Source organism: Tubulanus polymorphus, chromosome 2 (assembly GCF_964204645.1).
Source record: "Tubulanus polymorphus chromosome 2, tnTubPoly1.2, whole genome shotgun sequence".
Classification (NCBI taxonomy): domain Eukaryota; kingdom Metazoa; phylum Nemertea; class Palaeonemertea; order Tubulaniformes; family Tubulanidae; genus Tubulanus; species Tubulanus polymorphus.
Window position 1 is genome coordinate 6825657 of NC_134026.1, and position 19926 is coordinate 6845582.

At 38.1% G+C, this 19926-nt stretch overlaps 2 protein-coding genes across 2 annotated transcripts; both read left to right on the forward strand.

Annotated features, from left to right (window-relative positions):
• The first annotated feature begins 3577 nt into the window (after window positions 1-3577).
• On the forward strand, window positions 3578-7836 carry LOC141898348 (uncharacterized). The gene is made up of 10 exons (XM_074784201.1): window positions 3578-3603; window positions 4111-4217; window positions 4466-4504; window positions 4893-4988; window positions 5171-5287; window positions 5661-5732; window positions 5984-6025; window positions 6149-6298; window positions 6763-6885; window positions 7385-7836. The coding sequence occupies exons 1-10, from the start codon at window positions 3578-3580 to the stop codon at window positions 7834-7836; spliced, it is 1224 nt and encodes a 407-aa protein (XP_074640302.1).
• Window positions 7837-10691: 2855 nt separating this feature from the next.
• Window positions 10692-18064, forward strand: LOC141899857 (cysteine-rich secretory protein 3-like). Its single transcript, XM_074786437.1, has 12 exons — window positions 10692-10937; window positions 12371-12510; window positions 13244-13331; window positions 13610-13704; window positions 14215-14327; window positions 14469-14507; window positions 14623-14718; window positions 15039-15152; window positions 15981-16046; window positions 16199-16249; window positions 16826-16987; window positions 17643-18064. Exons 1-12 carry the CDS (start codon window positions 10701-10703, stop codon window positions 17756-17758), a joined length of 1317 nt encoding a protein of 438 aa, XP_074642538.1. The 5' UTR covers window positions 10692-10700; the 3' UTR covers window positions 17759-18064.
• The last annotated feature ends 1862 nt before the right edge of the window (window positions 18065-19926 follow it).

A 19926-nucleotide genomic window follows, 5' to 3' on the forward strand; every position in this document is an offset into this window, starting at 1 on the left:
TTCATTTTTCCATTCGACTTTACTCGTACTGTGGGTCCTGGGAGACAGGGTCTTTTATAGGCTCATTTCATGCACAAGATTAAAACCGACCTTCGGGATCTGGGTCTCTGGTTCGTTAGGACCCTATAACACTGGGTCTCCAGACTGCGGGGACCCTGGAACACTGAGGTCTCGGGTTCGCTGGGGAACTGGAACATTGGGTCTCTGGTTTAATGGGACCCTGAATCACTGGGTCTCTGGTACGCTGGGACCCTGGAACACTGGTTTCCTGGCTCGCTAGGACCCTGGAACACTGGGTCTCTGGTTCGCTGGGACCCTGGGAACCTATACCCTTGATATGTCAACAGCGTACAGACAAGCTAGAATTTTACAACTTTGAAATTTTACACCCCATCGTCAGACAAAAAAATTCGAGTATATGACACTATCTAATTTCATAAACAAACTTTATTTATTTTACAAAACGAACTTAAAACTGTAAACATGAACTCGATACAAGCAGTGAATATCAAGGACGACACACACGAACAAAACCAGACATAATAAAACTAGTAAATGTTGATAAACTTATGAATGAAAGAGAGATTAATGGTAACTATCGGCTCTCAGTATATTTGAACTTTAAGACATAGAGATAATCGCGATGAAGCAATCCGAGCCCGTGTTGTCAAGATAACAGAGTCCGAAAAGCTTCCTTGAGCTAGTAGTTCATTTCAACGTTTCGACACTAACTTAATAGTATTCCTGAACCTAAATCCTTCTAAAATTGATTAAACACTCTGAGTCTGTGTTGTAACGATAACATATAAAACAAGTAAAAGAGTGAAATTTGATTGCAACGTTCTTGTTATCTTCTGATTTTCAGAAAGGCGTCGAAACTTCGAAATACACTACCAGCTCAGGGAAAAATTTCGACTCGTTTTTCTTTTATATTGTGGGCTTATCGTACGTAGATATTGAACTTCGGGTGGCCTTCATTACTCTTAAACCCGTGAAGACCAGCAGCCTAGTGATATATCGAATTATTGAAGATATCTACTACGTAGTTGATGATACATCACTGAACTGATGAATTCCACAGGTTTGAGATTCTATCCGCTGTGCGTATGAGATAATATCACTACAGCCATGAAATGATAATGAAATCTCACTTGTATCAAAGAAACGTGTATATACTAAACGAAATGGCAAAATATAATATATCTTTTTACAGCATGCCACCCACGCAATGAGGGAAGCAATGTTTTTAGAACTATTCTAGAACTTTTAATCTCATAACTTTGATCCCACTGTAACTACGGTTCATGGCCAGGTTGCACAATGAGGACTCAGATTTAAGACCAGTCTTTGACAATAATTATTAGTTATATGGCCAATCCGACAAGTTGGGACCAGGCAGTCTTAAATTACAAATGCAAACCTTGGCACAGGGTATGGCTGTCTTGACCGATGGACTCCGTTGTTGAGGCCAACTGTGTAACGAAGACTTTACCTAATGCAATATTATAATCAAATCTATTTACAAACAATCCTTAAGTTGAGAATTCTACCTTATCTCTTTACAGTAGCCTTATCCTTATCTGATAGCACGGTTTTCAGAGTCAGTATATGTCCAAAGATGTCATGTCCGGGTGAAGGCTTTTTCTTGGCCATAAGATTGATGAGCTGATGAGCCAATAAAAGTCTGTTATGTTGATGTCATATCTGAGTGAATGCTTTTACATCCTAAAATTGGTCAAAGGCGTCTTCGTAAAACAGGCCTCCTGTCCAAGAGGACCAATCTTATAAGTACTAAAAACAACCTTTCTATAAAAGACGGCCATAACCATAAATTCCTATAAAGAGATCGATAAGATGTCTTTTCACGCGACCCTTCTGATAGGGTGGCTTATCTTTTCACAGGGGTATTTGATGGTTTTGGATTTCCGGAAATTTTGGAGAATATGAACGCATAGGGGAACCTATGGAGTTAGCCACCTTTTTTAGATATTCCTGATGAAATGCTGCATTGTCTACGTATATTTTGAACGTGTTTCACCTCATAGACCAGTTCACAAAACATGAGTTCAGTTGTTCATACGCGATGACAGCTGATTCCTTCGCTTTCAGATAAAGTTTGTTTTCAAAACATAGAATATATACAATATTTAGATCTAAAGACTAAACTACGAGTTGACGATGATTAATACGTCGTTTGGGAGGGGGGGGGGGGTGGTGGGTAATTCGCAACTTTAAAGATAACACTAAATGATATGGGTGTTGGTGTGTTAAAATGATGAAACGTTGTGTGATTAAAGACTTTCTATTCCGATTAACAAGATTTTAACTGTTGTTTTTGCTTTGTATTTTCTCTAGGAGTGGGACGACAGGTTGGCTGAAACGGCTCAGAGTTGGGCGGATAACTGCACAGGTTGGCACGATACAAACAATAACAGACGAATTCAACCGTTTACTAACGTCGGGCAAAATTACGCGGGTAATTATGGAATTGAAAAGTACGTAATGCCTTATTCGTTAAAATAAAACCCTCAAAAGAAACATCTATTCTTATAGAATATGGCGGTAACATCCAGCTAAAATTACTATTCTTCTTTGAGCAAATACGTATGTAACAAACAGCAAATTCAGAAATGAAAATACTTGTCCAGATCCGTTTGAGGTACCGGTGATCACCAGTACAAAATAATTGATATTTTGAAGTTCCCAGGGCCGAGTTGCACATTTATGACTTAGGTCAAATGTAGAACCAAAATGAGCCAGAAGCTTAGACTGGTCTCAAGTTGTTAGATCGTTTATGGATCTAAAATCAGTTTAGACTGGTCCTAAGTTGTTATAGAACCAAATTAAGCTTAGACTGGTCTCAAGTTTTAAAATGAGCTTAGTTTGGTCTTAAAGTTGTTACATTGGCTATAGAACCAAAATGAGCTTAGGCTGGTCTTACGTTGTTAAATTGGCTATGCAACTAGCCCCATGACGCCCCGTGTATTAGACTAAATTTTAGTAGATAATTTCTATTCGGTTTTTCCAATAGAGCCATCGAATTATGGTTTGAAGAGGGGAAGTCATATCAATACAATTCAACAGGACTCGGGGAATGTCTGGGTGCAGCTTGTAATCAGTATTTACAGGTAAGAATAATAACTAACAAAACCTAAACTACACGAATTCTACATTAACAACTCGAACTCGTTGGAAGTCTGTCGTATATACGTAAGTTATAATAGTGGTCATGTTTAAAGCCGTCTAACTGAAGTCAATTACGTGACCGTTATCATCCTAACAATAAGGCACCTTCTAGGTAAAAACAGAAAGTAAAAAGATAAAAACCTAGCCCGCCTCGCCTACCCGTGACCTCCAGCCCCGCGCGATAACCATCAGAGCACTTGATTGTAGTGACTGATAACGTGTGTGTGGCCCAATCGGTGCGGTGACCACTCTGAAGCGTATATTTATTAACCGTATCATTCCAATGATAAAATGCTTCCTGTTTTAATGACTATTTCCTGTGTAGCTGATTTGGTCCGGAACGAGTAGAGTTGGGTGTGGTTGGAACGTCTGTCCGGACAGGAAGATATCAATGTTGATATGTAACTACGCACCAGGGTGAGTATTACATCAGTATCAGTTTTACCAATTGAAAAGTGAATCCAAAGGAAACTCGGGGAAAAAAGTTTGAGGCACACCCAGTTGCACAAACCCACACACACATAGAAAAAATTCCAAAAAGGTCATATTTATTTTTTTGAGTTGTGGTATCGTTTATCGACTATACTAGTGCCACTAGTTTACCGAGTTTATCAGAATATCGAGAAAGCTAAATTCTTGATCCAGTTCCACAGTGTTGTTGGCTAAGATTTGTTTGAAGGCTTTTAAAACATCGGAAGTCGGTTTCCCATGGAGTCAAACTTGTTTTCACTGCTCGCTGGTTCCACAGTCTGGCGAAGACTCATCAGTTAACTCATTGAAAATAAACAGAAATGTGTAACTGAGTCCAGAACTGAGTAACCGAGTCCAGAAATGTGTGACTGAGTCGATAACTGTGGAACTGAGTCCAGTTACTGTGGAACTGATACTTACTGATTCATCTCCAAATTATAATCTTCCTTACAGAAGTCATACGGGTTACGCCGGAAGTGGAGATCCACCATTTTTAGAAGGAGAAGCGTGTTCGGAATGTCCCGAAGGGCACCCGTACTGTTTAGGGAATGCACTCTGCGGTAAAAGAATAATCTAGTGACATTTTTATCAATGTTCCGAAAAAAGCCCGAAAATCTAGAACAGTTTTTTATCCTTGATAAATATTTATATTTTTATAAGCGCTGAGAGTTTATTTTTCCTTGATCGTAAAAGTTTTAGAATATTTTTAAAATGATTTCATTTGACAGATGTTTCGGTTCTCAGATTTATGATGATGATTTATTCTAAAACCTGTTGTTTATATTTTTTTTGCAAAATTTTATTCCAGCTTCTAAAAGTGCTGTGAAAAATACTGACACTAAATCAGGTATGACTTCATTATTACCAACCCAGTTAACTTAAGAGTCAAAGTCTGATCGGAACTGTGTCCTATTTCACAAAAAGCACCATCAAGAGAGACTCATCGAGGCTGTAAGTTTGAAACCCACTTTATACAGAATCTGAAATATTAGAATCGAATTTCATTTACGTATCAAGAATTAGAATCAAAATATACGACGTGATAGTGGGTTTTAAACTTTTTGTCTGTTCTGCTCGTCTGATTGAGGCTATTCTACAATTGAGCCAAATTAACTGCAAAACTTTATTTAACATTTGAACGCTATCCGGGAACACTATGGCCCTCATAATTCAAGAGGACGTAATCTTATAACTGTAGCATGTGAAGCTAAATCTGATTTTTTTTTTGTTTGTAGAATGTAAAGTGATTCCTTGTTTAAACGGAGCTGTTTTTGATGATGAAAGCTGTTCATGTTTGTGTCCACCTGGAACTGGAGGGGTTTACTGCGAAGGTAAATTCGAGCTCGAATCATCCGAATAATCCCGATGTGTTATCTCAGCCGTTCGGATGAACTCGGAATACCGGAATGATCACTATGTTTACTCTCAGCCGTTCGGATGAACTTGCATATCCCGAACAATCCCGATGTAAAATCGTATTTTGCTAATTTGATTTCATCATCTTGTTTTATAGAATCGTGTAAAGATCTAAGTGATAAATGTATTGAACTGAAAGATAAACAATGTTCCTGGGATTCGCAACTTTATACATTCATGTCTATAAACTGTAGGGTATCGTGTGGTTTGTGTGGTCAGTATCGTCACCTGCTCTACCCCAACTCCCTGCCCTCCTCACTCCTCACCTGCCCTACCCCAACTCCCTGCCCTCCTCACTCCTCACCTGCCCTACCCCAACTCCCTGCCCTCCTCACTCCTCACCTGCCCTATTTCAACTCCTTGCCCTCACAGACTCCTCATCTGCCTTCCCCGACTTCTCATCTGTCCCACTCCCTTCGCATGCCACCACCAACCCAACACCCCCTTCAAAATAATAACTAAATTTTAAGCTGTTATAGTTCATTCAAAATTGTTACAAGAACTCAATTCATAAATATCTTCGTCGATACGTCTAATCGTCGATTCACTTGACTTCCTGTAAACTATATGTTGTTGCTTTTAAAAAGGTAAAGTGAACGGTGAATTCGATTCTGTCAACGCTGACAAGATTAAAACCAATGTCCGCCTTATCAATAAAAGTAAGTGTAAATGGAGACACGTTCTCATGACGGGTTCTCAATCTGGGTTTAATATGACTCAGTTAACGTATTGAAGATGAACTGAGTTTACTTCTGAGCTGAATCTCAATCACTTATAACCGGGTTACGGGTGTTGGGAAATATGGAATTGGGTCCTAAACTGCAGATCTGGGTCCTAAACTGTGGAACGGGGTCTGAGTCCTGCTGTGTATACAATATTTTGAGCCTGATTTTATGAATTTGTGTTTCAGCTGGAGATTTTGATTTTGCGGAAGCCATTAAGAACGCTAAGGGTAGGTGAACTAGACGTTGAATTAAGATAACAACCAAATCACTAGACTAAGTTAAGATGTTTGAAGTTTAAAGCTTACGCTCATTCCTGATTGTCACCTCTTTCATGTTATATTCATATTCAGATGAATGCATTGATAAGTTTCCTGGTAGTTTCTGTTCTCGTTGGACCGAACGTGGACTGTGTAAAAGTGCCTCGATATTCATGGACTTCCATTGTTCTAAGTCGTGTAAACGATGTAAACTGATGCGCGAACCTTCTGTCGTCAATTACGGTAAGAGAGAGATTAAAGTGCGCGTTAGAACTGGTTTCGTAATCCATAATTATTAAAGGTGAAGATTTCTAACCACGTGATTTCATGAAATATAACACTTTATCTCAGTCACGAATCGTGATGGGTTAACCAACGCCAGTTACTGTGTTATGTCTCCCAGAATTCTAACGATCAAGGCCTGCCACATTGAAGACAAAATTCACAGTGATGAAGATAATGGCTTTTAGATGGCTCATCACATTGAAACGTCATTATTCTCTTAGTTTTGAAAATGGCCCATAGAATTGAGTCTGAACGTCAAAAACACCCTTAGTTTTGAAAATGACTAGAATAGTCAAAACATCACTACTCTCTTAGCATTTGAAAATGGCTCTGAAATTTACACAGAATGAATAATATTACCACGATAAAACTCTGCCCATCGATGATATTGATTGAACTTATTGTTTAACCATTTCCTAAAGGTGAATGCAAGAATAAACATGATAACGATAGACAGTGTGATGAATGGGCTTACTACGGACATTGTGATAAGAGTCCAACATGGATGAGAATATTCTGTTCCAGATCGTGTAATTCATGTCAAAGTTAGTAGAATTTAACTATCAATTCTCTGGGATATCAAACCAGGTCTTAACAATCGACCGGTTATCAAACAACTATCTGAGATATCCTACACACTTATCCGAGATATCAAACCAATTATGTGAGATATGAACCGTTCTCTGAGATATTATGATTTGATATCATGTCGTGAAAATTTGGTTCATAATAGCGCAAGTTTTATTCATTATCGTAGAACTTGGGAAATTATGGATAGATTTTATTTTAATCTGAGTAGATATCCGAAAATTGCAAAATCTCAGTTTCTATTGCACTTGTTGTCTTACTGTCGCATTAGTGGATCCACAGCGGGGAAACCTCGATTGCCACAGTTGACTGTTAAGTCTTTGGTCCAGTTCCGCAGTTCCGAGTTAACATTTGACTCTGAGTTAACTTATTGAAAATATACTATGTTAAACTCACAGTTAACTCTAACTCACAACTGTGGAAGTGGGTCCTGATTATTTTATTCTGGAATTTCAGCTTACAAAGTCGGATCGTGTGACAACCAGTACGGTAACGATGCATATTGTAACGCATGGGCGCTGCGGGGAGACTGCGACACTAGTGAATACTGGATGAAAACATTCTGTGCTTCAGCTTGCGATAGCTGCAGCTGGAAAAAACCACAAGCAACAACAAGACCCGCCGCTGCGGTGACATCTGGGCAAAATAGGGGAGGCTCCGAAAAAGCTACTTCACTCGAAAGCGCTGACATTATGTCGATGAAGGAGCTCAAAGCGGAAGTTGGAAATGAAGTCGACGTCGCTGAAGACAAAAAAGGAAATGACATTGCTATTGACACCGGGGATGAAACGGAAAAACAGGAACCGGAAGCTCTTACGAGCGAAAATCAAGAGAAGGCATTTGTACCGACGATAGAAGAAAAAACAAGAGATTCGAATAAAAATGTTGATAAAATCAAATCTTCGTAATAATCACATTGTATTAGTTTTTGTAGTTTTGTAATTGATAATTTTCTACAGTTTTTTACAAACTTGGAGAAAGTTTCGTAGCGAATTTTACCTAAGTATACACGATATATTATACTAGCTGTATAGATGTATAGTTAGATATCATAACTCAGGATCCAGTTCGACAGTTCTCGTTTGACTCTAATAGAGCTAAAACATCCGGGAAATGAACTTATGTGTAATGAAATCTGTGGGACTGGATCCAGCACTGTGGAAATAGACCCAGAACTGTTGAACTGGGTCTTGAATTGTGAACTGGATCCAGATTGTGGAAATGGATCAAGAACTATCGGACTGGGTCCAGAACAATGGTACTGGATGCAGAACAAACTGTAGAACGGAATTATTAGAATTAGATTATCATGTAAAAATTGATAATTCGGGTTACAAATCATCCCTTAAGATAACATTTTGTTATCATGAATTTCAGTGAAAATATTCACGAGATTATGTAATGCGATAGTCCGAAGTGTTTTTACAGTGGAACCTCGTTATAACGAATTCGGATACAACGATTCATCGGATATAACAAATATAGAATTTTGTCCAAAGTAAGACGATTTGGCTAATTTCATACTGGATATAACGAACTATCGGTTATAACGAATATATTTTCTGGTCCTGTGAAGTTCGCTGTAACGAGGTTTCCACCGTACGGAGCCCCGGAGGTGACGTGGTGAGAAATAAATAAATATTTGTTTCGTTCGAACGAAAAGGTTATTGCGTTCCCACGAAAATTATTTCGTTCGAAAGAAAAAAAATAAATATTTTTCACCTCGTCACCTCCGGGGCTCCGTACCACCGTATTCGGCTCGACATATACGTTTATCAAAACCGACCACATATAAAATAGTCCCATTTGATTCACTTCTTTCCATCCGGTGAAATATTTCGAGAAGCATAATTTGTACATATATGATACTGTTAATGTGTAGACATTTTTAACTTTTGTACGAATAGTAATCAAGTAATCGAATTTATGAATTTTTTTTATTTTCCAAGTCGTTGTTCAGAGGGCCTAAGGATTGTTTGAAAACGGATTTTGTAATTTCAGCTAAACAAACGACGTTTAACTAAATAGGATCCATGCTCAAGGAATACCGGAGACAACTTGATGCGATGTTTCATGAGCTTAAATCAGTGACAACGACGATAATACATAAAACAAAGGATGGGCCAGAACATGCATAGAGATGAGTTAGCTTGGTATCAAATTAGATGTGAAAACAGGTAGCGCTTTATATGTTTACAGATTTTATTCGAAATTTCGAAATTTCGCTTCTAGAGCATAGTAGCCTCGGTCCATCGGGTAAATGGGATAAGATACTCGTTTACCCGATGAACTTACTACGCACAAGTAGCGAAAACTCGTAATACAATCTAATCTGCCTACTATACAGTGCTGCGTGTTTTCACGTTTGATTTTAAAACCAACACACCTCCTCTTCGGAATCTTCCGAGAAATTGATACAGTTCGTGATAACGCCCCGACCATGCTTAATGCCACTGCTCACTTAACAACAACATGTTCAGAGACCAAATTTGCTCAATCTAACTCAAATTCAATGAAAATACCATTCTTTATGACGCCATATTGTTCATCGGTCTCAACGGTGGCGTTAAAAAGGACTTTTACCGTAGATAGCTCGAGAATGGAATTGATTCGAAACGTCCCTAATAAAGGTTGATCACACGCTACTGTCTGAATGCTTCAAGTACCGGTAAGAAATGCCACGACCAGACTGCCATCTCTTACCCAGTCATCAAAAATACCCATTACCATACCCATTCTACTCCTTACTGGAAATCATAACGGTTTTCTGTAGACATATTGACGTATTTACCAAATCACGGTCAAGATATTGATTACATAATTTTGCGCGTAGACTCGGGGGCTATCGCAGTCACTGGTCAAATTAATAAATATTAGATTGGTTTTAGTTGTTTGTTTAAGAGCAATAAAGCGAACCCGGTCGCGACAGACGCATTAATATTGAAGAACATCAACAAATCACTAGTGGAAGAAATGCAGAAATGTCTTCTCACAGCAGACTGGCAGAAAGTTGTAATTGCCATCTGGGATATCAAATATTTACAAGACGAAAAATCACTGACACTGAAATGAAATCAAGATTATATCCAGGGGCCAGTTGCACAGTCGTGACTTAAGTCCAAAAGTGGTCTTAAATCTTAAAACTGGTCTTAAATTGTTAGATTAGCTATAGAACAAAGTTGGTCTTAGACTGGTCTTAAGTCTAAGCCATGACTATGCAACCGGCCCCTGGGTTTATATCCAGTCGGTTCGGGAATCTAGGGTTTTTATTCAACTCTAATTAACTAAACATAAGGTCTCCGACCCAGTTCCTCAGTTCGAGGATCCAATTCCACAGTAAGGTTCAGGATCCTGTTCCACAGTCTGAGATCCAGTTCCAAAATTCTGGAATCAGTTCCACAATCCTAGTATTCACCATCTGGAATATTGTATTCTTTGAGTTTGTAGTTTATTTCAACGTTTCGACTCTATCCCATTAAAAGTCATTTAGTCATCTTCAGGAATACTGATATCTAGAAATTAAACTAATAAACTGTATATAGCTCTAGGAAACCTTTTTATGCTCGTTTTTCGTATTGTATTGTGGAATTTTACCGTTGATATGGACATTAGTTAGAATTTGGTTTTATTCGAAATCATTCTCGGTCAATATTTCATCGTCTTCGGCGGAAGTGAAAATATTGACGTCGCGCCATCGAAACATTATTTACGCGAACGATTAGCGGCACTCAGCAGCAGACGGCAGGTCACGTGATGTCACCATCATCCACAAATGGGACCCGATCACTCTGAGTTTAAACGGGACAGACGACAGATGAACATGTTAACCGACGCGATTGTTGTAACGGTATTGCTACTGTTACCTGCGGTAACAATGGCTCAAACGTTGCACAGAGGTTTCACAACGCAAGAAAAACAAAGGTTACTTGATTTACATAATCTGCTGAGAGCTAAGGTGGCCACAGGAAGACAAGCTGGTCAACCGCAGGCGGCTAATATGATGGCTATGGTAAGTGTCATTAACTTTCTCGTGATAACTTTTCCAACTTTTCCAATAAAACTATTCGATTGATTCAAATCATACAAATTCTAAGATCGTAAAGATTTTCACCAAACATTTCCCTAAAAAAATAGAATAAAAACAAAAAATTGAGCTCTGAATAAAATGTGAAAAGAAAATATGAAATGAAAAAAGAAATTTACAGTTATCTGAATATAAACCAAGATATAATAATAACCTGATTAGCTTAAACTTCATGGAATAAACTGATTAAAAAACTCATATTCAACTATATATATTTAGGTTCTACAAAATTCGTATTACCTTTTTAAATATAGATTGATAGAGGCAGGATAAAAATGATCCCGAATAAGCAAATTTATGGGAAAATTGATGTCTACTTGGGTTCATCAATGGGTTCGAATCAAAAATGGTCGAAAACCATGAACACGTAGATATGAAAAATCTATAGAAAAATCAGAAATCGCTAAATATGTCCCTAATTAGTACTGTTGATTGCAGTACATAATTTGTCATCATCAAAACATCGCATCAATGCATCGGAAACAAAATGATGACATTACGAATACTGTTAACTTGACCTTTTTGACTTAATTCCAAAATTACCCATTTATTCGTCGCTATTTGGCCTTGTATCGAGGTTTTGACCCCTTTGATTATTTTATGATGTATTGTACTCTCTGCTCTACGGGACTCGAGCCCTTTTGTTGATAGAAATGGGTGGGTCATCAGTTCAAAGTTTCCCTATCTTGAAATAATGATGACTGTCCCTTTTATCGTCTTGTTTATTTGATTGATTTATTTGGAATTTCGGTTCCACTCGGGGTTACAAAATCAAATTTGAAACAATCAAATTTGCACTTAAAACGGCACTCTATTCAAAAGCATTTTAGTTAAGTTGTCATTTCTGTAGGCCCTATGCATATTCTGAGTCATCTTCACCCGTCAAGGGATTCGAACCCACTACGCTAAAGCTGTTCCCCAAACAAGCTGGTGGAAGCGAGTTCGGGAGTGATACCGGACTCCTGGCAAGCGAGGATGATTGTGAGTTGAGAATAGGAAAATAGATGGTACAATACGTAGTCTGACTTGGCGGTTAACTGAGTTGACTACTCCTACCGAGTAAGGAGATATTCTTCCATATCTCTAAATTACGTTGATCCGACATCTAGAAGATCTACGTTTCTAATTTAAGAAAGGAGTTTCCAGTGTATTTCCAGTGTTTTATCATTCTTTATTTCAACAACGAATTGAAAATTAGAAAAATACGATGGTTTTTCCAAATAAAACTATAGTAAGGAACTAAAACCGGGTCGGTTAACCGAATTGACGGGTACAGAGTAGGGGTAGGAGTCTTCTGTAACATCGTATCTTGGCCAGTGCATAAAGATTCTGTATTTAGAGATCTATCTATAATGCAGGAATGGGATGATCGTCTGGTCAGATCGTCACAGAACTGGGCGACCCAATGTCAAGGTTGGCACAATGATAATCGCGACAGAATGTTCAAACCTTACCCTCACGTCGGACAGAACTATGCTGGCAACTATGGCATCGTCAAGTAAGTCTGTTTTACTGTTAAATCCTTCCGAAAAGATGGCTGCTTGCATAAATCCCCATATGACATCATCAATCAACCATGAATTGACTTAATTTTGAAAATATTTAATGTCAGATTCTATGTTCATGACTGCGGATCTAGTTCCGGATTGATGAGGAAATTTCTTATTGGGTTGTGAAGTTTTATGAGTTTTTGAGGGAATTTTACACCTATCATGAAAGAAACATCGAAATAGTTTTTTAAAAATCAAATCGTCCATATTCCATCAGACAAATATTATGATTATCAAACAGCATTAAGTCAGTCAAACAAAATCCAATCAATTTAGAACCATTAAAATTCCCCAATGCGCAGAATAGATTCTTCATCTTCTGCTGTTGTATGAATTTATCGGATATTTCCGTGACTAATCGGGCATTTTCGTGATACAACTCTTTCCAACTGTTAGATGAGAAATAGATTATTATCGAACTCAGGATGATTTAAGCATTTTTCTAAATTCACTTTGGTTCCGTTTATCGGAATCATTAGTACATAAATTAGTGTATCCCGGGGTGATTAATCCGAATTACACCCTGGACATTAGATTTAATGTTAGCTTTATTAACCCCAGGAGTAGACTTTGGAATATGTTTATTACCATTAATTACAATTGATAAAATTAACGGGATTAGATGAAATTATCAAAATCGTTGGCAGATTGTGCTTAAGTGCTCTTTATTGTATGTTTTAGGAGTATGAAAGTGTGGTTTGAGGAGGTGAAATATTTCCATTATAACACGGGTTATTGCAGTAAGAGTCCGTGTGGACATTATACACAAGTACGTATCGTATCTTACCCTGTAGGACTATCACATTCATAAGAATCCCAGTTGTCTGTTTAATACGAGACTTATTCTACTGAGAACTATGATAATCGACACAGAATAACAGTCCACGTGGGTCCCCAGTTAACAATTGTTATCCAGTTCCACAGTTCCCCGTTTGGGAGACCTCGATGGTAAGGCAGGGGCCCTAAATCCCCCCTGCAACAAACCCCTATACATTCACCAAACTAAACCCTCCGAAATTTCTATATTTTGTTTATGTTTGTATACAGTTGATTTGGTGGAATTCGGCACTGGTCGGCTGCGGTTATGATGACTGTAAGGGAAGAAGAGATATGACAACACTTTATTGTGACTATGCACCGGGGTATGTAACAGAAATAATATGGACTTTCTCAACTGTTCAACGACCGTGTTAGAGCCAGGCTTAGATCATTTTGCTATAACCAGTCTACGTAACAGCTCACGACCAGTTCTATAACCAATCTAACAGTTTGAAACCAGTCTAAGCTCGTTGGTTTCCAAGACAAGTGTCTGTCTGATATCAGTAAAGTGAAAAACCCACAATAAAATGAAAAGAAATACTATATACATGCAATAGAATCTGACGTTGCTATGAGAATTCTATGAGCCATTTTCAAAATCTGATTTTTGAGCCGAAACGTCAGATTCTCTTATCGTGTTTTTTTTTCATTTCATTGTGAGTTTTGACTTTGCAGTCTTTACAGCCCAGTTTGGTTCTATAATCAATCTAACCCCTTTAAGACCAGTCTAAAGTTAAGCACACTTTGATTAGGGCAAGGGATTTAAAGGAAATTTAACAACTCAACATGAATTGATATTCGAATTAACTGAAGTTGTTGCTAATGTTGTTCAGAGGTAACGTGATGGTTGTCGGGAAGAGTCAACAAGAGAAGCCATACATTGAAGGACCACCTTGTAGTAAATGCCCGGATGGTTACGGTTTATGTATGGCTGGAGCTTTGTGTGGTAAGATATTCCTCAAAATTCAAAAATCCTGCATCCGCCCCCAAGGGTTCCCCGTGGTAAAAGTCTCCAAAGAATGCTTGCCGAAATGTTGTTTAAAATATTGATAATATTTTGAGTATGGTATATTTGTCTGTTTTGTAGCATCAGCTAAAGCTTGTCAATCATCGAAAACTGGTTGCGGTAAGTGAGTTTGATATCTCATTTTATAACCGGCATCACCTACTTAAAATATCAATTATCATTTCATTCGAAATATCAAATATAATAGAATTTTCATTTTGATATTTTCACACAGAATGTGGAATTAAATCGTGTCGAAACGGCGGAGTCTTAGATTCCGTGAATTGTAAATGTAAATGTTCGGAGAAATGGCAGGGAAACCGCTGTGAAAGTAAGTTTAGAATATTTTGCGCCCTGTGGCCTCTTTTCATGGCGTATTTGACCCACATGCTAAGATCTAGTTCGAACTCAATGAAAGTCCGTGTCATAAATTGATTGTTTGATGTGAAGTATAGTCTAATTCTGATCGCAATTTGAAATCTCGCTTTTATGTTTTTTGACGCACTTTTACTAGTTAAAATGATTTCATTCAGAATTCTATCGTCCGTAATTAAATACTTTATGCTGTAAAGTGCAGTGTTTCTTAATGTTGTAGAAATTAGCGCTTTGAAACATAAAATTTATAACTATTATGATGCGTGTATTTCACAGTACCGTGTGAAGATAAGATCACGTATTGCGATCAGTACACTCACCAGTGCAGCTGGAATGCTAATATGTGGCTATGGATGGGACAAAGTTGTCAGAAAACATGTCACAAATGCGGTAAGATAGAGAGTTATCCTTCCAAGGGTCACCTCCTGGGTCCGGTTTCATGAAAAATTTCAAGTATAATGGTTAAGTCTGAATTGTTATTCTCAATAAAAACACGAACTTTCTCGTCAATTTAAACCCTGTTCGTCCAGAGATATATAATGTACGTGGTGTATACTGAGCTCAAACCGTCGGGGTAGGGGTGTCTCAAACCCCATCTTCACCCGTCAAGGGATTTGAACCCACTACGCTAAAGCTGTTCCCCGAACCCCTTGACCTCACGAGTCGTTGGAGTCGTTACTAGCCGACCAGAATCCGGTCGTACCAATCACAGCGCTTGTAACAAACCGTCAGTAGACTTTTTTTGGTTTTCCCGTTAAATTGACCAATCAGCGAACGTTTTACCGAACAAGGAAGTATTTCGCAAATCGATATATGACGTCACGCGCAACAGCGCCAGTAATAAAATCACGCTTCGTGAGGCCAGGGGGCTGGTGGAAGCGAGTGCGGGAGTGATACCGGACCCGTGGCAAGCGAGGATGCTCAAACCCGCTCGGAACTCAAGTCTCCCCATCACCCTCGCTTAACCAAAGAAAAATGGCCAACCAAATGCTGGTGAGCGAGGATGCTATCTTTTATACAGAACTTCAGTCACTTTATTTAGAAACGACTGTTCTGTTGTAAATTCATCTTATGAACCATAATTTTGTATGAATTGAGCCAAATATAAAGTGATACGCCTGTAACATGTTATGCTGGTAGACGCACACATGCATATATTGAATTACTATTGATGTCTCAATTTTGAAGGATTTCTATTTGTTGTTTGATATTTTCTAGGCCCAGTCAAGGACGACAATACTTCAAATAGAGATGGAATCAAAACTAATGTCATCAAATATTCAGGTAGTTGTCCCAAGCATTTTGTAAAATGGATCTGTAGTCTGTCGTTATCAATGTTCAACAGAATTTGATATGATGACGAACCATCCAGAAAAAAAACATTATGGAAGCCAAATTTTCTGTTTGCCTTTGAATTTCTTACATTTTTTTTGTAGGATCTGGAACCGGACAAAGCACAGATACAGACACTACAGAGGACAATAAACGTAAATATAATGCATATACTGATCTTATTACTGTATATAGGATAACTCTAGGTTAAAAGAACTGAAATCGTTTTCGATTTCTTATGATATCTGAAAAGTTTGGAGGAGCCGTGTTAACCTGATAAACAATTTGATAAAGAAAAAGCAGCTAGTTCTGAAGGTTAACTGATTTTATTTGAAAGACGAGCTTTAGCTACATTAGAAGCTTAAGTGTTGTCATTTTAGCGATTTTGGCCTAATATTATCCGCGTGATCGCGGCTCTAGTCCCTCAGGTAAACAAGATCTGTCCTAATGAAGCTACTCTCTAGATTTTAGTTCATCCGGAGGTCTCACTCGCTAAACTACCGGGTATACAGTAACTAAACCAAAAATTTCCAGATTTAAACATTTTCGTGAAACTGGACCCTCTAGTAAATGAACTTGATTCTAATTTACCCGATGAAGCCAAAATGCAGCATAGTAGCGAAAGCTCGTTAGTTTCGAATAAAATCGGTTACTCAACACTGTAATTACCCGCGTGCTCTTCGCGGTAGTCGTTATCATTATGATAACTGCTGATTTTCGCACCGTTTCAGCGACAACTGGTGGAACCGAAAACTGCAAGAATACATATTCAAATAGCAGAAAATGCGACGATTGGGCTAAAACAGGAGAATGTCAGAAAAATCCAGTCTGGATGAAAACAAACTGCGCAAAATCGTGTAAATCTTGTAAAACAGACAGCGACAAATCTAACGGTAAAAACTGCAACATCATCTCCAGTCTCTAAATCTATATTAGTTCATTACGCGATCGATCAATTTATTTCGTAACAGAGATGGATAGAGGGCGATGACAATGTCTGTGTCTATAAATAAGGTTCATATAGTCTTGTCCTCGATCTACTTTCTTACAATCTTAGCTCGCGCAAGAAATTTTTATGTTACCCCTGCATGCCCGGTAGACCACACACGTTTGATCAGAAAATACGAGATCTGCGAAATCCAAAATGGCCTACAAGGACACTTTACACACGTGGTACGGGCCCAGTGTCTGATGTTATAGCTTTAGAATCAGTGGATCATGGCCACGAAAAGAGAGTCTTTTTGACGTGTCGCATGGTTACCCTGCCATTAATTACATCACATTTCACGCTCCACGTGCGCATAGAACGCAAGACTGGTTGCCTCAATTCTGCGCCACCTGCATTCGCAGTCAGAATAACTGAGACCGAGGTAGAGACAAGGCAACCAGTCTTATAGAACTCGAATTGACCATTTTGAGGGTCGTATGGTGTCCGATACAATCAACTAACTATTTATTTATCGACAAATTGTAGGACGAGTTTGCATCAACAGATAATTCCAGTGTCACCGTTTAACTATGTTGATCAGTATGACTTATATTTTACAGGTTGCACCGATATTCACAATTCATCTGCTTGTTCCGCCTGGGCTGCTGATGGTGAATGCGATGCTAATCCAATCTGGATGAAAAAGAATTGCGCGTCGGCTTGTAACTCGTGCTAAACCAATTCCCGATAGAGGTCGTACATGTGACGTCATAGTTTGTTTTCCAACCGGGGTTGAAGATTACAAAATCGAAAAGGGGATTTACAAATTTCGGGGATTTGTCAGATTGTAAATCGCTACCATTGTGTTTTCCAAGCAATATGGCGGTAACATTGATGAAAGAACATGTATTGCTATACGACCCCTATACTGCTGCGTCTCACACAGCAAGGTGCCTTGTGTATCTTGATAATCATGGACAGATTCATGTTGAGTTTAAACTGTAATCGGTTTAAAATGCAATTAATTGTGTCCATTAAAAATTACTTGTGAGACATTGTCAATTGCTTTTTCTTTATAAATTCGTTCTAACGTTTTAAGGAATCGGTAAAAAAGGGATATTTTAGGACAAAATGGCCATTTTACCCAGTAGCTGTCATCTTACACAAATCAGAAATTTTTCGATTTGGACAAATAAACAATAAAATATTATTTACTGAATGTAACTGGCCCACAGTTAATACGGGTTAAAGTTGTATGAAGTGAATCAAACCATCAAGAAATCAATGGTTATTTGACAGTATTTCGGCAGCGGATTTTCACACAGAAATATGGACGGAAGTGTAAATATTGCAAATGCGAGAGAAACTGTTACAAGCATAATTGTTGTACGTTTCGATTTTGTAGTTTTCTTATCAGACGAAACCATTTTTGAACCCCTGAATAACTGAAATAACATAATTTGATATAATGATCAACGTTAGGTATAACGATAATGCTATGATTATGGTAGAAAATGTTCCTTGGTGATTATAGTAATATCCGAAATATTGGTCGGTAAAATGGTGTACCTACAAGTCATTTCAGGTGAGAAATAAACAAACAGTGAATTCACTGCAGTAATTATGATTGTAGTGAATCTAGCAAATCTCAATGTACATATCAAACGAGATGTGATCGGGAAGAACACAACTTCTGCACGTTCTAGAGATATTGCTACTATCAACCACGTAATTGCAGCCAACGAGCACCATTATAATTTCACAACTGATCAGTGAATTAATGATGAATATAATTCTATGTCCATCTTTAACGTGCAAGAGAAAAAAACTGTTAAACAGGCATCAGTGTATAATTGATGCCAAAACGTCGAAGTAAGTACAAAGTGAATGAAAATTGAAATCAATGTTTATTTGTCTGAACTATTAGCGTGGATTTTCATACAGAAATATACACGAATTTCTCGTCCCAGTAAAAGATAAATGTAGAAATTCACCACATAGTTACACACATGAATTTGATGAAAAATGTCATAAAGAAATTCTTTCTGTTCCGGTGAGATTGGTAAATATGTAGTAACCGTGGATGGAAGTGTGATATTGCAAATGCAAGTGAAACTGTTACAAGCATTATCGTTGTGCGTTTTGATTTTGTAGTTTCTGATCAGACGAAACCATTTTTGAACCTCTGAATAACTGAATTATTATCACCGAATTAGATGTTATAATTGAAGTTAATGGTATGATAGTATGGTAGGTATCGATAATTGAGAAAAATGTCATTTGGTCAAATAAGTCATAGTAACATCCGAAAAACTGGTCGGTAAAATGTATCGACATAGCAGGTGTGAGATTTGTAAGCAGTACATTTACTGCAGTAATTATCAATATAACAAATCTAGCGAAACTCGGTGTACATATCAAACGAGATGTGAACGGAAAGAGGACTACTGCCGCACGTTCTAGAGTTATAGCTATGATCAACCACGAACTATTGCTGACCGCGAGTATCATTACAGATCCATGTATTTGACAACTGACCAGTGAATTCATGATGAATATAGGACCGTCTTTAACGTGCAAGAGAACAAACTGTAAAACAGGCAACAGCGTAAAATTGATGCAGAACGTGAAATCACTGAGAGACAAAACGATAAGATAGTTAGCGTAAGATAAACTGCGGAATCTGCGACTTATCATTATCAGGAAAGTGGCTGAATTTCCGAAGGCTCCAAAAAGGAACAAGATAGGCAAAATGACCAGTGACACTGTACGGTAGATTCCAGACTTGTTCACCACAGACATAAGAACCATGTAACTGCAATAGGTTCGACCGATTTGCCGTCTAGTAGAATTCATGATTTACCGTTGAAGGTGTGGACTGACTTGTCCCAACGGACTGATGCT

Excerpts from the sequence above, each read along its gene's own strand:
- LOC141898348 (XM_074784201.1), top strand. The coding sequence starts at position 3,578 with ATGTTGATATGTAACTACGCACCAGG. Across the intron at positions 3,604-4,110 it reads ATATGTAACTACGCACCAGG|AAGTCATACGGGTTACGCCG; the intron begins GTGAGTATTACA and ends TCTTCCTTACAG. Across the intron at positions 6,299-6,762 it reads ACCTTCTGTCGTCAATTACG|GTGAATGCAAGAATAAACAT; the intron begins GTAAGAGAGAGA and ends CATTTCCTAAAG.
- LOC141899857 (XM_074786437.1), top strand. The coding sequence starts at position 10,701 with ATGGGACCCGATCACTCTGAGTTTAAACGGGACAGACGACAGATGAAC. Across the intron at positions 15,153-15,980 it reads GAAAACATGTCACAAATGCG|GCCCAGTCAAGGACGACAAT; the intron begins GTAAGATAGAGA and ends GATATTTTCTAG. Across the intron at positions 16,250-16,825 it reads CACTACAGAGGACAATAAAC|CGACAACTGGTGGAACCGAA; the intron begins GTAAATATAATG and ends GCACCGTTTCAG.